The sequence below is a fragment of the Oncorhynchus gorbuscha genome, linkage group LG03 (assembly GCF_021184085.1).
Source record: "Oncorhynchus gorbuscha isolate QuinsamMale2020 ecotype Even-year linkage group LG03, OgorEven_v1.0, whole genome shotgun sequence".
NCBI classification, from domain to species: domain Eukaryota; kingdom Metazoa; phylum Chordata; class Actinopteri; order Salmoniformes; family Salmonidae; genus Oncorhynchus; species Oncorhynchus gorbuscha.
This window is the reverse complement of record NC_060175.1, coordinates 16,401,484-16,416,664: the sequence shown is the minus strand read 5'-3', so window position 1 is coordinate 16,416,664 and position 15,181 is coordinate 16,401,484. Positions and strand designations below refer to the sequence as shown.

The window sequence follows — 15,181 nt, the reverse complement described above, 5'->3', positions numbered from 1 at the left end:
AACGTTGTGAGCGCACCTGGAGGAGGGTGAGGTCTGCACTTTGCCGTTACAGGGCACAGACTGTGAGAGCCGCCAATAAACGCAGGATTAAGAGTCCTAGGTATTGTTGCGGCCAGAGAGTGTGGCTTTCCACTCGCAACCTTCCTCTTACGACAGCTTCTCGTAAGTTGACTCCGCGGTTCATTGGTCCGTTCCGTGTCTCCCAGGTCGTCAATCCTGTCGCTGTGCGACTGCTTCTTCCGCGACATCTTCGTCGCGTCCATCCTGTCTTCCATGTCTCCTGTGTCAAGCCCTTTCTTCGCACCCCCATTCGTCTTCCCTCCCCCCCTCCCGTCCTTGTCGAGAGCGCACCTATTTACAAGGTACGTAGGATCATGGACATGCGTTCTCGGGGACGGGGTCACCAATACTTAGTGGATTGGGAGGGTTACGGTCCTGAGGAGAGGAGTTGGGTTCCGTCTCGGGACGTGCTGGACCGTTCACTCATTGATGATTTCCTCCGTTGCCGCCAGGATTCCTCCTCGAGTGCGCCAGGAGGCGCTCGGTGAGTGGGGGGGTACTGTCATGTTTTGTCTTAGATTGTCTTGTCATTTTGCTTTTCCCCCTGCTGGTCTTTTTAGGTTCGTTCCCCTTTTTCTCTCTCCCTTCTCTCTCTCTTCTCTCTATCGTTCCGTTCCTGCTCCCAGCTGTTCCTATTCCCCTAATCAATCATTTAGTCTTCCCACACCTGTTCCTTATCTTTTCCCCTGATTAGAGTCCCTATTTCTTCCCTTGTTTTCCGTTCCTGTCCTGTCGGATCCTTGTCTATTGTTCACTGTGCTGTGTCTGTGTATCGCCCTGTCGTGTCGTGTTTCCCTCAGATGCTGCGTGGAGAGCAGGTGTCTGAGTCTGCTAGGTTCAAGTGCCTTCCCGAGGCAACCTGCAGTTCTTGATCGAGTCTCCAGTCTGTTCTCGTCATTACGAGTGGAATTATGTCTTATGTTTGTAGAATTACTTTACTGGATTAAAGACTCTGTTTTCGCCAAGTCGCTTTTGGGTCCTCATTCACCTGCATGACATTTTGATTTATTTCACCTTTATTTAACCAGGTAAGCTAGTTGAGAACAAGTTCTCATTTATGCGACCTTTATACAACCTCATTCATGCGACCTGGCCAAGATAAAGCAAAGCAGTGAGACAGAAACAACACAGAGTTACACATGGAGTAAATAAGCGTACAGTCAATAACACAATAGAAAAAAAGAAAGTATATATAGTGTGTGCAAATGGCGTGAGGAGGTAAGGCAATAAATAGGCCATAGTAGCGAAGTAATTATAATTTAGCAGATTAACACTGGAATGATTGATGAGCAGATGATGATGTGCAAGTAGTGATACTGGTGTGCAAAAGAGCAGAAAGGTCAATAAAAACAATATGGGGATGAGGTAGGGTAGATTGGGTGGGCTATTTACAGATGGACTATGTACAGCTGCAGCGACCGGTTAGCTGCTCAGATAGCTGATGTTTAAAGTTAGTGAGGGACATGTAAGTCTCCAACTTCAGCGATTTTTGCAATTTGTTCCAGTCACTTGCAGCAGAGAAGTGGAAGGAAAGGCGGCCAAAGTAGGTGCTAGCTTTGGGGATGATCAGTGAGATATACCTGCTGGAACGTGTGCTACGGGTGGGTGTTGTTATCGTGACCACTGAGCTGAGGTAAGGCGGAGCTTTACCTAGCATAGACTTATAGATGACCTGGAGACAGTGGGTCTGGCGACGAATATGTAGCGAGGGCCAACCGACTAGAGCATACAGGTCGAAGTGGTGGGTGGTACAAATGGCATTGGTGACAAAACGGATGGCACTGTGATAGACTGCATCCAGTTTGCTGAGTAGAGAATTGAAACTATTTTGTAGATGACATCGCCGAAGTTGAGGATCGGTGGGATAGTCAGTTTTACTAGGGAAAGTTTGGCGGCGTGAGTGAAGGAGGATTTGTTGCGAAATAGAAAGCCAATTATAGATTTGATTTTGGATTGGAGATGTTTGATATGAGTCTGGAAGGAGAGTTTACAGTCTAGCCAAAAACCTAGGTTTTTGTAGTTATCCACATATTCTAGGTCAGAAACGTCCAGAGTTATGATGCTGGTCGGGCGGGCGGGTGCGGGCAGCGAACGGTTGAAAAGCATGCATTTGGTTTTACTAGCGTTTATGAGCAGTTGGAGGCCATGAAAGGAGTATTGTATGGCATTGAAGCTCGTTTGGAGGTTAGTTAACACAGTGTCCAAAGAAGGGCCAAATGTATACAGAATGGTGTTGTCTGCGTTGAGGTGGATCAGGGCATCAAGCTAACTCTTCCCCCTTTGGCATTTCTATCTTGACGGAAAATGTTGTTGGGTATAGAAATCTCATAATTTTTGGTGGCCTTCCTAAGCCAGGATTCAAACACGGCTAGGACATCCGGGTTGGCAGAGTGTGCTAAAGCAGTGAGTAAAACAAACTTAGGGAGGAGGCTTCTGATGTTAACATGCATGAAACCAAGTTTTTTTCGATGACAGAAGTACGGTAGTATGTATATTGAAAAAACGCATTGATTGGCACGCCTCGTACCTTTTTTAGCTGCTCGTCCACTCCCGGTGACAGCATGATGCAGGCTATAATGGTCCCTAGCAACAGGATGAAGGCGTAGATGACACGTGTCACCGTGGAGTTCTTGCTCTGGGGACAGCACCTGCACAGCAAGCATGTCGCACTGCTACACAGACACGGCACCTAGAGGGAAAGAGATAGGGATAAACCATTGCCAAACGTTCCTGAAACATATTAGGTCAGCTAGGGACAAGCCAGTCGATGCAGACTGATTAACCTTAGTATTGGCACTTGCAGCAATGTGGTAGTAGACAGGAACCGAATTCAAACGCAATCAAAACAACCCAATCAAAAAAATTCCCTTTTGAGATTTATTTCAAATTGCCCTGGGTGCTAGTCTGAGAAATGTGCTTCATCTTCTCTGAGAGGTCTAAAATCTGAGGACAAACTTGTCAACTCCCTCAAATGCTAATATATATTATTTTTTAATTGGCGGTGTTGGTTGTGTAGTTGTTGTAGTTGTTGTGGTGTGGGTTTTATGGGTAGTATAGCATATTGGCCTTGGCCAACACTTATTACCTGGGCCTGAGACAAAGAACGACTGTATAACTTATCACTGAGCTGTGCCCAAAAGAGGACCAACGCTCTTTTGACCTCTTGTTGTTACAATATGATATTTTGCTCGAGGCCCTGGGCTACATGACAAAAAAACACTGTTTTGCAAGAGAAGTGACACAATTTCCCTAGTTAAAAGAAATTAATGTTAGCAGGTGTAACGGATGTGAAACGGCTAGCTTAGTTAGCGGTGCGCGCTAAATAGCGTTTCAATCGGTTACGTCACTTGCTCTGAGACCTTGAAGTAGTAGTTCCCCTTGCTCTGCAAGGGCCGCGGCTTTTGTGGAGCGATGGGTAACGATGCTTCGAGGGTGACTGTTGTTGAAGTGTGCAGAAGGTCCCTGGTTTGCGCCCGGGGACGGACGTAAAAGTTATTCTGTTACACAGGCAATATTAACTAAATATGCAGGTTTAAAAATGTATACTTGTGTATTGATTTTAAGAAAGGCATTGATGTTTATGGTTAGGTACACGTTGGAGCAACGACAGTCCTTTTTCGCACCGCATCGATTATATGCAACGCAGGACACGCTGGATAAACTAGTAATATCATCAACCATGTGTAGTTAACTAGTGATTATGATTGATTGATTGTTTTTTATAAGATAAGTTTAATGCTAGTTAGCAACTTACCTTGGCTTCTTACTGCAATAAGAATGTGTTCTTAACTGACTTGCCTAGTTAAATAAAGGTGTAAAAATAATAATACAATTTTAAAAATTTGGCCAAATCGGTGTCCAAAAATACAGATTTCCGATTGTTATGAAAAGCTGAAATCTGCCCTAATTAATCGTCCATTCCGATTAATCGGTCGACCTCCATTTGTAACAATAAAAATATAATTGCATGTATTTATATTATCAAGGTGAGACTGAACATGGGAGAGAAACAGAAGGAGAGCCACCAGAGGAGGATCAAGGGGACCAAATGCTTTGACATCCGGGTGAATGACTAGGCTTGGAAGAAGGACAAAAGGAAGGCGAGACCTGGGAAACCTTGCTGCTCTTTCACTGCCATCCGTTAAGGTGAATATAAACATCTCTGAAGATAACTATTTGCATTTGCCTCACCGTGGTGGGCTGCAGCGCCATGCTGTCAGCAGTACCAATACGGGCCCAGGGGTTTCTCCAAATAGTCCATCTCAAGGCTAACGACTGGGACTTGTTCAGTAACCACTGCTTCCAGGTAGGTACTGTTAAGGTGTATGACTCCAGTGGTCATGACACCACTCTGGAGTTTCTCTCACAACTCATCTCTCTATCTTTTCCATGGCCCATCCCCCCTTACCTCCCTCATCAACCCCGCTGACATAAAAAATGACAGACAGGTATCCTTTATTTTCTGTCTGCCATTAACATTATTAATTAATAATGTCTAATCAAACATTCCAATTAAATCATTTAATAACTGTATTTTTACATAGATGTAAACAAGCAAACACAAAGGTTTATCAGCTGTCTCCTACCATGTTCCCTTTAATCTGCTCCTGTTCTCCAGGACCTATGGGTTCTGCCCAACACCAAGACATGGATCCACCTGATGTCCTCCATTATCAACCACCCTACAACTTTCCATTACATCAGCTACTGTTATTGTCATGTTGTCATTATCTGCTAAGAAAGAGCAAGAAAACTATCATACTGGGCATATCATGTGAGATACACAGATGAACTAAAAACACTAGCAAACACTCAGAACAAAGAGAGCAGCAGCGCCTGGACTTTGCAGTCTCCCTTTCTGAGACTAGCTGCCTGTTGAGAACAGGTGACAGGCAGAACCTCCCATCCACACAGCAACCACCTCCTCTATATTCCACACACCAGAATTCAGTAGTTCAGCTTGATTGCCATGTGAGTGTACAAAAAATCAGTGAAAGTAAATTTCACACATGTACCAAAAAAATACATGAATGTTTATATATTTAAATCTAAAATATTGACAGATTGGTTTTCACAGCTGTTTCACAAGGTGTTCATTATTGTAAATTGTAAAGTATCCCTTGGTGGTATTTGTTAGTTCAAAATGATTCATTGTTGTATCCTAGAACATACAATAGATATATAGCACAAAGATATATATTATACCACTTATGAGCTATGATTTTTTAAAATCATAATATAGGACTACTGAAATAATATTATTTCAGTGTAGATAAGGGAAGGCCTGTTAAAAGTAAAAAGATGCCAGCCAGATAAGCCAGTGTATGAATCAAATAAATTAGCATATGCATGTAGTGGAAATTAACTGTTCTCTTGACTTCTGATCGAGACATACTGAAACAAATACCCTCCACACTCCACTCCTAACCGAAGTGGATGAATTTTTTATATATTTTATTTTACCAGGCAAGTCAGTTAAGAACAAATTCTTATTGTCAATGATGGCCTAGGAACAGTGGGTTAACTGCCTGTTCAGGGGGAGAACGACAGATTGTCAGCTCGGGGGTTTGAACTTGGTTGCTAGTCCACCGCTCTAACCACTAGGCTACCCTGCCGCCACAAATAGCAACAGTGGTGTTATAAGTTTTTTTTTTTGTCTCTAACCGTTCTCTTCACTAGTAGGTGAAGTAACTAGTAACTTCTAGTAGGAGAAACAGATTCTAAGTGATGTGATAAGCCTCTGAAGAAATTGCGTGGAAGAACATACTCTTTGGGGACCAACCAGGTCAACCTGCGCTAAGGTAATTAACCACCTGTTGTAATACATATAGAAGGTAATTAACCACCTGTTGTAATACATATAGAAGGTAATTAACCACCTGTTGTAATACATATAGAAGGTAATTAACCACCTGTTGTAATACATATAGAAGGTAATTAACCACCTGTTGTAATACATATAGAAGGTAATTAACCACCTGTTGTAATACATATAGAAGGTAATTAACCACCTGTTGTAATACATATAGAAGGTAATTAACCACCTGTTGTAATACATATAGAAGGTAATTAACCACCTGTTGTAATACATATAGAAGGTAATTAACCACCTGTTGTAATACATATAGAAGGTAATTAACCACCTGTTGTAATACATATAGAAGGTAATTAACCACCTGTTGTAATACATATAGAAGGTAATTAACCACCTGTTGTAATACATATAGAAGGTAATTAACCACCTGTTGTAATACATATAGAAGGTAATTAACCACCTGTTGTAATACATATAGAAGGTAATTAACCACCTGTTGTAATACATATAGAAGGTAATTAACCACCTGTTGTAATACATATAGAAGGTAATTAACCACCTGTTGTAATACATATAGAAGGTAATTAACCACCTGTTGTAATACATATAGAAGGTAATTAACCACCTGTTGTAATACATATAGAAGGTAATTAACCACCTGTTGTAATACATGTAGAAGGTAATTAACCACCTGTTGTAATACATATAGAAGGTAATTAACCACCTGTTGTACATATAGAAGGTAATTAACCACCTGTTGTAATACATATAGAAGGTAATTAACCACCTGTTGTAATACATATAGAAGGTAATTAACCACCTGTTGTAATACATATAGAAGGTAATTAACCACCTGTTGTAATACATATAGAAGGTAATTAACCACCTGTTGTAATACATATAGAAGGTAATTAACCACCTGTTGTAATACATATAGAAGGTAATTAACCACCTGTTGTAATACATATAGAAGGTAATTAACCACCTGTTGTAATACATATAGAAGGTAATTAACCACCTGTTGTAATACATATAGAAGGTAATTAACCACCTGTTGTAATACATATAGAAGGTAATTAACCACCTGTTGTAATACATATAGAAGGTAATTAACCACCTGTTGTGTTGTAATTAAACCTGTTGTAATACATATAGAAGGTAATTAACCACCTGTTGTAATACATATAGAAGGTAATTAACCACCTGTTGTAATACATATAGAAGGTAATTAACCACCTGTTGTAATACATATAGAAGGTAATTAACCACCTGTTGTAATACATATAGAAGGTAATTAACCACCTGTTGTAATACATATAGAAGGTAATTAACCACCTGTTGTAATACATATAGAAGGTAATTAACCACCTGTTGTAATACATATAGAAGGTAATTAACCACCTGTTGTAATACATATAGAAGGTAATTAACCACCTGTTGTAATACATATAGAAGGTAATTAACCACCTGTTGTAATACATATAGAAGGTAATTAACCACCTGTTGTAATACATATAGAAGGTAATTAACCACCTGTTGTAATTACATATAGAAGGTAATTAACCACCTGTTGTAATACATATAGAAGGTAATTAACCACCTGTTGTAATACATGTAGAAGGTAATTAACCACCTGTTGTAATACATATAGAAGGTAATTAACCACCTGTTGTAATACATATAGAAGGTAATTAACCACCTGTTGTAATACATATAGAAGGTAATTAACCACCTGTTGTAATTACATATAGAAGGTAATTAACCACCTGTTGTAATTACATATAGAAGGTAATTAACCACCTGTTGTAATACATATAGAAGGTAATTAACCACCTGTTGTAATACATATAGAAGGTAATTAACCACCTGTTGTAATACATATAGAAGGTAATTAACCACCTGTTGTAATACATATAGAAGGTAATTAACCACCTGTTGTAATACATATAGAAGGTAATTAACCACCTGTTGTAATTACATATAGAAGGTAATTAACCACCTGTTGTAATACATATAGAAGGTAATTAACCACCTGTTGTAATACATATAGAAGGTAATTAACCACCTGTTGTAATACATATAGAAGGTAATTAACCACCTGTTGTAATACATATAGAAGGTAATTAACCACCTGTTGTAATACATATAGAAGGTAATTAACCACCTGTTGTAATACATATAGAAGGTAATTAACCACCTGTTGTAATACATATAGAAGGTAATTAACCATCTGTTGTAATACATATAGAAGGTAATTAACCACCTGTTGTAATACATATAGAAGGTAATTAACCACCTGTTGTAATACATATAGAAGGTAATTAACCACCTGTTGTAATACATATAGAAGGTAATTAACCTTAGTGCAGGTTGACCTGGTTGGTCCCCAAAAAGTATGTTCTTCCACACAATTTCTTCAGACGCTCTCGAGCAGTGTGGGTGCAATAATTGAATAACATAGATTCCTAAATTTATTTTGCAAAGCCCTCGGTGTAGTCAGGGTATTAGAAAAATACTTGTCTCCATTGACAGTCCATGTTAATTCATGGCAGTATTTTACAGCACAAGGAAGACGTTAGGTAACTTGGTGAGAGGCATCACGAGGCTCAATTCTGGCACCCCATACCGGTCATCCTACTGCCTCTGATCTAGCGGACTCACTAAACAAAAATAATTTGTTTGTGAATTATGTCTGAGTGTGCCGTCTGGTTTGCTTAATAAAGAATTTGAAATTATTTATACTTTTACTTTTCATACTAAAATATATTTAAAACCAAATGTTTTACTTTTTCTCAAGTAACGTTACTGTTTTACTGGGGGACGTTCAATGTTTTCTGTTAGGGTATTTAAACTTTTATTCAAGTATGATAATTGGGTACTTTTTCCACCACTGATCCTGACAACCTTGTATGAGCTCACCTCAGCTGCACTTGCCTGGGATACTCAGCCATTCTTTCATACATGTCAACCTGGTTCTTGTTCACAAATATGGTCGTGATGATATACGAGAAGCACCTTACCCAGCTTGCGACAGAAAAGGCCCCAAAGACAGCTCCCATAATGTTCTGATTTCGGCACAAGATTGCACTCAACCTCTTTAGTGGTTTTCTTCCTGGAACGGTACACGTTACTTTTCTGTCCTGGACTCTCAGTGTAGATATAATTTGAGTACCAACTTTTGAAAATACTAAATATTTTAACTAAATGATTTTGTTGTAGTGCTGTACAAGCGATTGCTAGACTTAAGTCCTCAACTGTGCGCTATGTTCTGTGATTTCCTTCCGTTGAACGTTGTTTCCCACTGCGTCACACAGGATGATGTCACTACTTTCAGATAAGTACAGTCTATCTATACAATGTTGCTGCTACGGTCCAATCGGTTTCATCTCTTAATGCTGTCATTGGTCTAAAATCAAATGTTTGAATTCCAACCTCAACATACAGTATAAGCTATAGTTTATTTAGTAAACTACACACACAAAAATCTGTCATCAATTTAAAAAAAAAACATTATGAACATATTCCTTTGAGTAACAGTCGGATCTAATTTACATTTTTGATAAAAAATAAAACTTGGCATTCAACTTCCCATGATAAAAATAAAAACAATATATACATATCATGTTGTCATCTTCAGGAAACAAGTTATATAGGTGAACACAGAATGTACCTTGGTAACACTTTATTTGAACTGTACATCACAACAGTGTCATATTATGGTCATAAACATGACATAACAAATGTCAAAAGATGTAAAGGCATCTTATGTCACTGACTGTCAAGTGACAAGGCAGTGTCATTTTTCATGTACTGTAAACAGTTAAAGGTGTAATGACATGTTGACATAGTTCATGTAACTTATTATGAAGCTGTCATGACGTACAGTGTTTCTCAGTTATCGGTCATGATGTACAGTGTTACTCAGTTATCGGTCATGACGTACAGTGTTACTCAGTTATCGGTCATGACGTACAGTGTTACTCAGTAATCGGTCATGACGTACAGTGTTTCTCAGTTATCGGTCATGACGTACAGTGTTACTCAGTTATCGGTCATGACGTACAGTGTTACTCAGTTATCGGTCATGACGTACAGTGTTACTCAGTTATCGGTCATGACGTACAGTGTTACTCAGTTATCGGTCATGACGTACAGTGTTACTCAGTTATCGGTCATGACGTACAGTGTTACTCAGTTATCGGTCATGACGTACAGTGTTACTCAGTTATCGGTAATGACGTACAGTGTTACTCAGTTATCGGTCATGACGTACAGTGTTACTCAGTTATCGGTCATGACGTACAGTGTTACTCAGTTATCGGTCATGACGTACAGTGTTACTCAGTTATCGGTCATGACGTACAGTGTTACTCAGTTATCGGTCATGACGTAAAATGCTGTCCAGATATCCATTGGCATGGCATAACCTCCAAGAAATAATGTAGCTATATCGATCCAGTACGAGTAGGTAGATGATGTTCAAGAGAAACTCTCGCACCCCCCTGTAGCAATATCCCGTATCATACGTCCATAACACCCCATACCGTAGCAGAATCAAGAGTGATGCCTCTGTAATATGGCTGGACAACTCAGTCTCCTGTCCAACAGCTCCCTGGTGTGACCACATTCACAACAACACCTTTGACCAGCCGAGGCCCCATACTCCTTCAAAACCTAATAAAAGAGAGAAAAAAGTCATTAACAAAACAGATATTTCTCATCCAAGCAAAAAGGCCATCTTTACAGAAAGAAAGGTAATTTTTGGTAACCATTACAGTGGTCACTCAGAGTAATGCAGCTCATGGTCAGGAACAGAGGACCACTCACAGTGCTCACCTCCCTTGCCTCTCTGTCCTGCATCTCCATACTCTTCTTCTGTAATTTCACTGCCCACGGCGAGAGGCTGGAAGAAGACTGCTCAAACTTGACTCTGCCGTTGGCGCTCTTGGCACTGCCAACTCTGTTGGCCCCATTGCGGGTGGCGAGAGCAGCCGGGGCAGACCGGGACCCCCTAATGGACAGAGGGACGATGGAAGAGGAGACTGAACTGGAGGGGAGCGTTTGAGGCCTCGTAGCGCCCCTCTGGCTTAGCCTCTTGTTCATGACGAAGGCAAAGGTCCTCTGCTCCTCGTTCAGCTGACGCATGCAGGTCAGCTGCTGCTGCTCCAGCCTCTTCAGAGTCTGAGAAAGAGAGACAGCAAGGGAGGAAGTCACTAAATGGCCATGTTGGAATGGACACAAGTAGCAGTGTCATTTCATCTGTTGAGCAAGTGCATGAGATATTTGTTCTTTATCTTGTCAGTTCAGATTCAAACCTATAACAGTCTGTTCTCTATCCATGGAATTAGTCCACTGCACCACCAGGATGGAGCTAGAGTGCCATGTTTTTTTACAAAGCTGGTCATTTTAGTATTTTCAAACAGACCACATATCAAAGGAAATAAGAACTCATTAAGATCGGGTGTGGCCAATTAGTGGGCGCGACCAACACACAGAATTAACTTAACAAAATATAGGATAGAGGGAGTTTTGTTGATGCTGAGAACAGAATGTATGTTCTTAAATAACATTCTTAGAATGCTCTCTGAACGTTAAAGTTCTCGTGTTTTTTGTATGAAAAGTTTTCTTAACGTTCTCTGAACTATTTGGGAACATTCCCAATATCGAACCAGTTGGAGAACGTTCCTAGAATATGACCAAAATTGAAATGAAATGTAACCATGTTTGAACTTTTACGAAACATTCTGATAGCCCTTTACACTCGTAACCGTGTACGGGTTGAACATGGCCAATTTGGGCACTGATAAACGCCTGAATTGGAGAGCAATTGCTGTACAGTAACATGCTATACATGACATTAGAATTCTGGCTCTGTGCTTCACAGCGCTGTATGGGTTTTGACTGGCAGCAGTTATGAACTTGAGCACCTCTCGCAACAAGAAGTTGCCCCCAGCTCATTGGCCCACTTTTGTGTTGTCTGAGTGAAGGAAATGCTTATTGAAGAGGACTATGTACAGTATTTTGAAAGATGAAACGCACTTCACATTTCCACATCATAAAACTCTTGCCATACGCAGTGTCAACGTTTATGATCACTATGTTTGATGTACAGTTACAAGATGACATGGCGTCATACCCTGGTTTGTTCTGAACAGTCATGTTGGCAATAGAACAACCTATCAACTGATGCACACTTGACCCATATTGAGGAATTTTAAATTCCCTTATGTTTTATTGCCAAAACCAATTAAATTCGCACTCATTTCTAATTCATGATAAGTTGTAAGTTTATCATTTGCATGAATTAGCAAGAGACCAGTCTTAAAAAACAAGTTCAGCATTTATTCTTGATGAGTACTCACCCAAAATACAAAGAACATTACATTTTAAATCTGAAGAAGACATAAAATGACGTCATCAGTTACACCCCCCTCCCAGTCTTACAATGGCGTAGTATTCGGTCCTGGAGCATTGTCGGAACTAGAAGCACAAGCATTTCGCTACACTCGCATTAACATCTGCTAACCATGTGTATGTGACAAATACAATTTGATTTGATTTGATTTTCACTCCCCTCATAAACTACATTCCAACCTGCCTAAAGGATATACTTCTCTCTGCTAATGGAATCCAACCAAAACATTCTTATCTGTTTGAAGTACTATCTTATCTCTGCTTTAAAACTTTCCCAGGAGACACAGACACAATTAATTTCTGCTTACATTTTCAGTAACAGTACAATTAAGAACCCATACTTTTCAAATCATAACATAATAGTATTAGCATGAATGGTTCTAATCATTAAAGTATAAATAATTGATCATCTAAACTATATTTTCCTCTATCAGATTTATAATGGACGTTTTTGGATTGTGTAAACAACAACAGTAATTGTGTGATTGCTGGGATGCAGGGTTGTGTTCGAGACAAAATAATGAAGAGTGTGCTTGCTCTAGTTCCTCAACAGCACAGCTGGGAGAGCTAAATGAGTGAATGAAGGAAACTAAGATTGAACTCTTTGGCCTGAATGCCAAGCGTCACGTCTGGAGGAAACCTGGCACCATCCCTACGGTGAAGCGTGGTGGTGGCAGAATCATGCTTTGGGGATGTTTTTCAGCGGCAGGGACTGGGAGACAAGTCAGGATCGAGGGAAAGATGAACGGAGCAAAGTACAGTGAGATCCTTGATGAAAACCTGCTCCAGTGCGTTCAGGACCTCAGACTGGACAACAACCCTAAGCACACAGCCAAGACAACAAAGGAGTGGCTTCAGGACAAGTCTGTGAATGTTCTTGTGTGGCCCAGGCAGAGCCTGGACTTGAACCCGATCGAACAGCCATGGAGAGACCTGACAATAGATGTGCAGCAACGGTCCCATCCAACCTGACAGAGCCCGAGAGGATCTGCAGAGAAGAATGGGAGAAAGTCCCCAAATACAGGTGTGCCAAGCTTGTAGCGTCAAACCCAAGAAGACTCGAGGGAGTAATCGCTGTCAACAGTGCTTCAACAAAGTACTGAATAAAGGCTCTGAAAACTTTTGTAAATGTGATATTTCAATTTTTAATTTTAATACATTTCTTGCTTTATAAATCTACACATACCCCATAATGACAAAGCAAAAACATTTATATTTTGCAAATGTATAAAAAAAACGGGAAATATCACATTTACATAAGGACTGTAATGTAACAAAATGTGGAAAAAGTCAAGGGGTCTGAATATTTTCCGAATGCACTGCAGTTGAAGACTCTTATTTGAGTCATAAAAATGCATTGAAATTACTTAGGAACTGTGCACACTTTGCTGAGGTTTGTGGCCACAGAGACATGAGTTAGTCCTCTCACTCAAACTCTTGCCTGGCCCACATTTTCCAGGAATATATTTATCATGCTACTAAGTGTATCCAGAGTATTTTCAGATTTCACTATCAACAAATGCAGCAAAAAGTAAAGTAAATGTAAACTACATATAAAATCAACAGTGTAATGTTTGGATTCTGTTTTGAACTGTTGTGTCCTCACCTTTGGTCTAATAATTTCCCCATAATCTCCTAACTGTTCCCTTTCAATTGATAACATTGTTATCCAAAAGCTTTTCATATTTCCTCTGTAAGAAACATTTCAATTTAGCCCTATCCATATTGGCTAATTCCCACGAGTGCAAAGGGTTAAGCTGAAAATGAATAAATCACCATCTCGTCTCACTGTCTAGACAATTATTTACAAAGTTAACAGAGCAGTAAGTGGAATTATTAAAAGTCACGTGATGCTTCTAACTTTCAATGTCAATGTGAAAGTGGATATATGCTTACAGGAACATGAAAAGGCTATTTATTTTTTTACTTGTAAAATATACAAGCCCAGTAAAAGATAGCCTACAATTGTAAGCTATACGTTTATAAGATTAAACATAAGTCTAAATATGTGGGTTATATTCAAACAAGTGAATCGGAAGGAAAATTTGAAAATACAAAATAACACAATAAAAAGCAGAACGTTACCTTCATAAGTTGCTTCTGTTCCTTTATGAAATTATTGTTCACAGTTTGAGAGGCGGTCATTAAATCTGAGGCACAGAGGGAATAAATTGGATCGCTTCTGTAAAGACATGCCAGCGAGAAGGATGGATTGGCATCCATTTCGTATCTAAGAACTATCAACGACAGGAATCAACTGTACTTTTCAACTTCAAATAACCTATTCCCAGTTGATATGCTGGCTACAAGTGCATGCGACTGTAAGCGCAACAATACTTGAAGCATGCAGTCTGTTGGTTCCCGCATTCGATCGTAGGCTATTGCCCCCAACAGCATATCATCAGCAACACTAAAGAGGTACTTCCGGGTCAAGGAATTTCGGAACTGTTCAAAATAAAAGTCTCCCACGTAATAGTAGAAAAGTGCCTTCAACCTGTATTTATTCAGGATGTATAAAAATCATTAACAGTTATTTATATTTGTTAATGTTTTCGTGACGTTTACATTAAATGTGGGGTTTAGGTCAAATAAATGGCCCCAATGCAAATAATGTGCATTATTGTTTTATAGAGAAACATGTGTATTTGTGCTGATGTTAAAGTGGGGTGGGGAGTACTCAGTACGGTCTGTAGAATGGTGTAATTTCATGGGGCTCTGAATGATATAAGTTACTGGGGTTTTACTCTGGGTGACTGGTCTCAGATTGTCCCGTAGGCGAAGAAGCCAGATGTGGAGGTACTGGTCTGGTCTGCGGTTATGAGGCCGGCTGGAAGTACTGCCAAATTCTCTAAAACAACGTTGGAGGCAGCTTATGGTAGAGAAATTATCTGG

The 15,181-nt window shown here is 39.8% G+C and overlaps 2 protein-coding genes across 3 annotated transcripts in view; both read right to left on the bottom strand.

Annotated features, from left to right (window-relative positions):
- Nucleotides 1-9,167, bottom strand: part of LOC124026647 (serine incorporator 3-like) — a 29,435-nt gene extending 20,268 nt beyond the window's left edge. Inside the window, exons 1-2 of the mRNA XM_046339489.1 lie at nucleotides 8,896-9,167; nucleotides 2,588-2,749 (exon numbers count right to left, since the gene is read on the bottom strand). Of these exons, the coding sequence (XP_046195445.1) occupies nucleotides 2,588-2,749; nucleotides 8,896-8,934 (201 nt within the window). The 5' untranslated portion in view covers nucleotides 8,935-9,167. The remainder of the gene's footprint in view (nucleotides 1-2,587; nucleotides 2,750-8,895) is intronic.
- Nucleotides 9,168-9,314: 147 nt separating this feature from the next.
- Nucleotides 9,315-14,689, bottom strand: LOC124018683. 2 transcript variants are annotated; one of them, XM_046334026.1, is made up of 3 exons: nucleotides 14,375-14,689; nucleotides 10,703-11,056; nucleotides 9,315-10,549 (listed from the first exon to the last, which is right to left on the bottom strand). In XM_046334026.1, the coding sequence occupies exons 1-3, from the start codon at nucleotides 14,510-14,512 to the stop codon at nucleotides 10,430-10,432; spliced, it is 612 nt and encodes a 203-aa protein (XP_046189982.1). In that variant the 5' UTR covers nucleotides 14,513-14,689; the 3' UTR covers nucleotides 9,315-10,429. The 2 variants fall into 2 exon arrangements, with proteins under 2 accessions (XP_046189982.1, XP_046189989.1); XM_046334033.1 differs by having other exon boundaries at nucleotides 10,712-11,056.
- Between the last annotated feature and the right edge of the window lie 492 nt (nucleotides 14,690-15,181).

Bases quoted from the DNA above. Each gene is read 5' to 3' on its own strand.
- LOC124018683 (XM_046334026.1), bottom strand. From the start codon at position 14,512: ATGGATGCCAATCCATCCTTCTCGCTGGCATGTCTTTACAGAAGCGAT. The intron at 11,057-14,374 runs GTAACGTTCTGC...TCTCTTTCTCAG, and splicing joins AACAGAAGCAACTTATGAAG to ACTCTGAAGAGGCTGGAGCA. The intron at 10,550-10,702 runs GTGAGTGGTCCT...CTCTTTTATTAG, and splicing joins AGGCAAGGGAGGTGAGCACT to GTTTTGAAGGAGTATGGGGC.